This window comes from Chrysochloris asiatica, unplaced genomic scaffold (genome assembly GCF_000296735.1).
Source record: "Chrysochloris asiatica unplaced genomic scaffold, ChrAsi1.0 scaffold00035, whole genome shotgun sequence".
NCBI lineage: Eukaryota > Metazoa > Chordata > Mammalia > Afrosoricida > Chrysochloridae > Chrysochloris > Chrysochloris asiatica.
In genome coordinates, this window is record NW_006408553.1 from 3713871 (window position 1) to 3720920 (window position 7050).

Consider the following 7050-nt stretch of genomic DNA (forward strand, 5'->3'; position numbering starts at 1 on the left):
AGTAGGAGAAAACTGGGTCCATTGTGCTTGGTCAGCAAAAGACTCATGGAAATTCTACCCCAACTACAGGAGTTATGGGGTCTGGCCACAAAGTAAAATACAAACCTAAGAACTTTAGTTTGGCCTTACAGAAAATTAACCAGATCTTCCTCTTACAGAATGAATTCCATCATGACACTTCTGACCGGCAAACAGTCCTCATCCTCTGGATTACAATAACAGTCTAAGAAAACAAAGAGGGTCTAGCAAATGGCCTAGCTTCTTCCTAGACTCGACCTCAGAGCAACAGAAAAGATCACGTACGTAGAAGCTATCTTTCTACCAGAGAACTCTCCAATATGTTGATTTTTACTGAGATTAGAATGTACAGCTGTATTGCTTGGTTCAATTGCTTCATTCAATTAACAAAAAACTATTATTTTTTTAAAAAGTTCACCTAAAATAATACCTATCACCTAGCAACAACATAAGGAGCTTACCTACTAATCTGTAGGGAGTCTGATAGTTAACAAGGGATTCCTGGCATTTCTGAAAAAGCGAGCATGCGAGGTCAGGAACAAACGCTGAAACATTCCCACACAGTTTCTATACGCCACTGCTATGGTCAAATTCTGCAAAAGGGCTAACACCAAGGCCTTGTGATAAAAGCAATAAAAATTAATACTAAATGCATTTCTGTTAAAAGGAATAACAATTTACCACATGGTGAGAAATCCCAAGTCTCCTGGGCACTGAGGTAGGGGTGAGGGATGGTATTGGGGAGAGGGTTGGGAGGTGGTGTACCTTCAGAAGGAAAGGAGGAGTAGAACTCCCCTGTACCGTGACTGGGCAGCAGTCTGGGAACAACTGTGAGTGGAAATTCCTTCAGGTTCTTGGACTAGATGCTAGAGGAAAGAAATAACAGGAAATACGGCTGGCTCAGGGCCAGACTCTAGTCCGATCATGGAAGCCTGTTTCCTCACACAGGAGAATCTCTTTGCTGTATATACTCCCAACAGGCAATGGCCTTCCAGAGACATCATCATGGCTGAGCTGCTCTTTACCCAACTCCTAAAGAGACAACAGGGCACTCTGGGAATCTTGGCTCACAAAAGAAACCTTTAAAAGTTAACATATGCCAACACAGCAGCTTCTAAAGGCCCCTTCTTAATCTAATTATCTATTAGCATACCCAGGAGATAACATTAGTGAGGAATATAACAAGAATAATGCTATAGTGGAGCTAATGCTAATCACGTATTTCAGGATTACTCTAAATGTCAGAAATACTGTAGCAAGGTACCATTCAATGTATATTATATAAGTTAAATGTACATACACATTCTATACACACACACACACACACTATAGGCAAATACATTCAAGCCAGTCAGGGATATATTTTAAATTACTCAATTATTGAAGCTCATAGATGACATAGTCTAGGTACCTCTCTCCCCTCTGCTTAAGATAAATATGTGGGCAGAAAACAAACAGGTTGATCTTTCAGATTCAAGAATGGATGACTTTTTACGGAAACTTTAGAACTAGTCAGAAACTACAAACATGAATCGGGTACATGGGCCATACTGGTAGCTACCTTGTCTGTTTCCTAGTTTTGAAACATAGTCATTGCCACTATCTCAATAAGATAGAGGACCACAGTGAGTTTTTAAAATGTGTGGCAAAATACCCATCACAAAACAAGCAGCTACAACCTTAGAGAGAGGGGCTACTCTCCTCTGGGCACCAAGCAAATATGGGCATTTACATAGGTGAAGGAAGTATTAATAAATAGTCCTATAACAACTAACTGCTGCTACATCATAACAATAAACTTTCCCACTTTAGCAACTACCGTGGTTTGACAGCAGGTTTTTGCTAATTCACTGGAAACCATGCTATTTACCCAGAGTAGTTGATTCTTTGGTCAACGTACCTTCAACTAAGAAACTGAGTAGGATTTAGAGCAAATTTCTGTAGGCAAGAGTCTTCAAAGTGATTCCCTTAGCTCTGAAGTTGTGTCATTTGGGAAATTACAGCTTTAGGATTATAGAATTTCAAGGTTTGGGTATCAGAAAGTTCTATGCTACAATGGGCTTAACTATTACTCCCTACTTTTCCTCTACAAGAAAACGTTGTGTGTATCACTCTAGAATTTCACTGGAATAATAAGCTCATGACTATAAGGTTACAAGAACTATTTGAGTAGACAGAAATAAGTGAATTAGAGAGGTATAGCATTTACTTTTAGTGAGAGTTCAGTAGCAGAATGAAATAGCTATCTATGAGTCTGATAGATAAAGTAACTACATGTACAACCAGCAAATTAATCAGTTTCCCAACCACAGTGAATTCAGACTATTCGTTACTTAAAAGGAGCCTTTTGGCATACTGGCTAAGCAGTATTCTATTGCTGAACAGCCACAGCTATTCTGACCCCTCATCCATTCCCTTATTTTGTCTTAAGAAAGACCCCACTATTCTTACAATCTGGAGATAACCCCATAACTATCTATAGAAAGAGTAAAAGTGAACCTATTCCTGATGTGATGGTATTTGATGATAGAGATGAACCTGGATTCCTAGTTTTGACAATGTGGGAGTGAGGTAACAATTTCTTGCAGACTAAACACATTCCTTCTTCTGCAGCTCCCCAAGAGCCGATTATTGCCACTCTCCTTGAGAAAACAAAAGTAATTTGGTGCCAATATTCCTCAACTTCCATTGGCAAAAAGACTCTACTTCCTCTTTCCCTTGCTTGGCAGAAATGGATTCCACATTTCAAGCAAGCTCCTTCACTTCCCCAAGTTCTCCAGCCTGTGATCTTCACACTGCCTTTCCCTGCGTCCAGCAGGACAGACATCAGTAATAAATGCTGTGTTGCACGCACAGCTGCGTCACATTGGGAAATCTTGGTTCCCAGCATTGTGACTTTAGTTGAACTTCTGTGAGTGGTCAATTCCACTTCTGTGACTGGGCATGATTTCACATACAAAGGCTTATATTAACTCTGGCTAGAATTTACTATGCTACAAAGTTTGTCCAGTTAAATCTTCTTCATGGATTAAATTTAACCTTTAAGGAAAAAAAAGTGTAACAGTTGATTTGAGAAACTAAAAAATAATTGAGCAGAGTGCAAACAAGAGAAAAACCAAAGGAGAGGGAGGGAGATACATAATTCATTCTGAAATCATGATACCCTCCCCCATCACAAAAAAGGTGCATTAGTTATCAAGTAGCAAAAATTGTTCAAAGCAAAGAAATCAAGAGCAGAGGGACATCTGTACAGAAATTAACAGAAATATACAATAGAAAATGTTACTAATGCACCATTTCGTCACACTTTTTTTTTTAATATACCCACAGATGATCAGATGTTGAAAACCCCTATTGTGCTCCATGACCAGCGCTTCCTGGCCACAGGTAGATTCTAAGTAACCTTCTGCTTAATGCTTGGTGCTTCTGGTCGGTGATCCTTCCTCTCTGACACGTTACGCTTGATCTTGGCAGTGACTGGAGATGAATCTGGATTCAATGAAGGACTCGAATGTGACTTCTTCAGTCCAGCTCCTTCATTTTCATTGCTACTCAGGAGCTCCTTGCCGCCTCCTTTTAGAATGCCAACATAAATGTCATAACGAGTTTTCTGGAGAGAGAAAGTTGGAGAAGAATCAAGTCAATGCAGGCTTCATAAAGGCATATGTGGATCACACCTTGTGTGTTAACAACCCTGGTGAGTGTGATGGGCTGCTGGAGATTCAACTTCATTCCCCAAATTGACAAATTACTTAGGTCCTTACTGGCTACATGACAGGTAGCAGTTATTGGATGGACTTGGACTGGTTTACTAATGGACTGAATCATTTAAATAAGCAATTCAGTTAGAATCCTCACTTGTTCTGCATTCAGAAGGGATGTAACCTAGGAATTACTGGCAAAGAAGGGTCTAAGTTGGAGGAGGTGTAACCCCCTGGTTTGAGAGTCTGGGTGGCTTTGAGGGCTCAGTGCTACTACACTCTTAAGCTCACCCATTTCCTCTAGGTCTCATGTGAGCCTGGACAGGATTACTTACTCTTTGCTACTTCCGGCAGTTCTACAATGACTGAGTATGAGAGATCATTTAGGATGCAAGTACTCACGCCCCAGTCCTCTACAGATCACAGCACTTCTAGGAACTGCTCCAGGTTTCTCCACTAGCGACTGCCCAGTTTCAGTGCCTTTCTCATTCAACAAAACTAATTTCACCATCAAGTACTTACTGAGTACCTAGTATGTTTCGAATATCTTAATTGAGAAGAACATACAGACAGTGTGTTTTTCTCATTTCCTCTCTATTCCTATTAGGAACCACAAAAAACAACAACAACAACAAAAAAACCCAGTCCCAATCTCTTAAAGAATTATTGTAAATATTGAAAACTAGAGATGGGCTTCAGATTATTTGATTAGAGAGACACAGACGCTTAACAAGTCCTGGTGTGGCGCTTGTGGGTTAATGCATCAGACTGCAAAGCCATTTGCACTGCAGGGTCGGTGGTTCAAGCTCACCGGCTGCTCCTCAGAAACTCTATATATATAGGGTTGCTATGGATTGAAACTGACTTGACAGCACTTAACAGTCAAAATTAACCTTTCACTACACTGCTTGAACTGCAAGGTTGGTGGTTCAATCTCACCAGCTGCTCCTCAGAAACCCTATACAGTGTCACTATGGGTCAGAACTAACTTGACAGCACTTAACAAAAACAATCTTGACTCAAGAGTCCATGCCCTTAAACTAAACTATAATACAGTATCAGTATAGGAAATACAGTGAAATATATATATATGTCTGTATTTTTTTCTACATATGAAAATAAACATGCATTTTAAGAGGCCTACAATGGCCAACGGCCACCATTTGTCTGTCATACTGTGGTGGCTTGTAAGATGCTGTGATTCTGAAAGCTATGCCACTGGTATTTTAAATACCAGCAGGGTCACCTATGGTGGACAAGTTTCAGATGAGCTTCCAGACAAAGACAGACTAGGGAGAAAGAGTGACAAACTACTTCTGAAAATTTAGTTACTGAAAACCTTACAAATAGCAGAGAAACACAGTCAGATATAGCACCGGAAACTGAACCCCTCAGCTTGGAAGGCACTCAAAATGCGACTGAGGAAGAACTGCCTCCTCAAAGTAGAGTTGACCGTGAGCTGACCATGATAACGCAAAGCCCGTGGGACCTTCATTTGCTGATAGGAAACAGCTGTAAACATCCCTTAATATTCAGAACATGGACTGTACCAAGTATGAATCTGGGAAAATTGGAAGTTGTCAAAAGTGGAACTCACTAATGCCTAAGATATCGATTTTTATGAGCTGAAATGGACTGGTATTGGCCATTTTGAATCTGACAACCACATAGTTAACTATGCCTGGAATGACAAATTGAAGAGGAATGGTGTTGCATTCATCATCAAAAAGAACATAAAGAACATATCCAGATCAGTCATGAGGTACAACACTGTCTGTGATAGGATAATATCCATGTGCCTATAGGGAAACCCAGTTAATACCACTATTATTCAAATTTATGTACCAACCACTAAAGCCAGTGAGGATGAAATAAAAGAATTCTATCAACTTCTTCAATCTGAAATCGCAAAGGTTTGCAGCAAAGAGGAAGTATTAGTAGTTGGAAAATATGGCTTCAGTGATAATGATGCTGGAGAACACATGATAGAATTCTGCAAAACCAATGATTTGTTCTTTCAAATACCTTCTCTAGACAGCATAAGAGATGACTATACACATGGATCTCACCAGATGGAATATATAGAAATTAAATTGACTACATCTGCAGAAAGAGGCGATGGAAAAGCTCCATATCATCAGTGAAAATGAAGCCAGGGGCAGACTGTGGAACAGACCATCAATTACTCATCTACAAATTCAAACTGAAGCTGAATAAAATGAAACAAGTCCACAAGAGCAAAGATATGACCTTGAATACATCCCGCCTGAATTTAGAGATCATCTGAATAACAGATTTGATACATTTAAATACTTAAGACTGAAGACCAGAAGAGTTGTGGGATGACATCAAGAACATCATACAGGAAGAAAGCAAAACGTCATTAGAAGACAAGAAAGAAGGAAAAGTTCAAAAAGTTCAAAGTGGATGTCAGAAGAGACAATGAAATTTGCTCTCCAGTGTAGAGATGCTAAAGAAAATGGAAGAAATAAGGTACAAGAGATGAACAGAAAATTTCAAAGGTCAGCTCGAGAAGATAAAGCTATATATTACAACAAAATATGCAAACATCTGGAATCAGAAAACCAAAAAGGAAGGACACGCTCAGCATTTCTCAAGCTGGGGGAACTGAAGAAAAAAATCAAGCCTCGACTTTCATCACTGAAAGATTCTCTGGGAAAATTATTAAAAGATGCAGAAAGCATCAAGAGAAGATGGATGGAATACACAAAGTCATTGTGCCAAAAGGAAATGGTTAATGTTCAACCATTTCAAGAGGTAGCATATGATCAAGAGTCAATGATCCTGAAGGAGGAAGTCCAAGGTGCATTGAAGGAACTGGCAAAGAACAAGGCACCAGGAACTGATGGAAGAAACATTGAAATCCTTCAAGAAAATAAGGCGGCACTCACTCATCTCTGCCAAGAAATTTTGAAGACAACTATCTGGCCGACTGATAGGAAGAAATCCATATTTGTGTCCATCCCAAAGAGAGGTGACCCAACAGAATGCAAAAATCATTGGACAATCTCTGATACCCCATGAGAGTAAAGTTTTACTAAAGGTAATACAGAAATGGCAACAATCATACATTGACAGAGAACTTCCAGAGGTTCAAGCCGGATTCAGAGGAGGCCGTGGAAAGAGGGATATATCATTGCTGATGTCCAATGGATGTTGGCTGAAAGCAGAGAATATGAGAAAGATGTTTACCCTGTGCTTTATTGACTATGCAAAGGCTTTCGGTTGTGTGTGTCATGGCAAGCTATGGCCAACATTGTGAAGTATGAGTATTCCGGACCACTTACCTGTGCTCATGAGGAATCTGTAC

The 7050-nt window shown here is 39.8% G+C and overlaps 1 protein-coding gene across 1 annotated transcript in view; it reads right to left on the reverse strand.

The window, feature by feature from the left end:
* Positions 1-3412: 3412 nt before the first annotated feature.
* PSD3 (pleckstrin and Sec7 domain containing 3) overlaps positions 3413-7050 on the reverse strand; it is a 375019-nt gene continuing 371381 nt past the window's right edge. The window contains exon 13 of the mRNA XM_006859907.1: positions 3413-3628. Within this exon, the coding sequence (XP_006859969.1) occupies positions 3413-3628 (216 nt within the window). The remainder of the gene's footprint in view (positions 3629-7050) is intronic.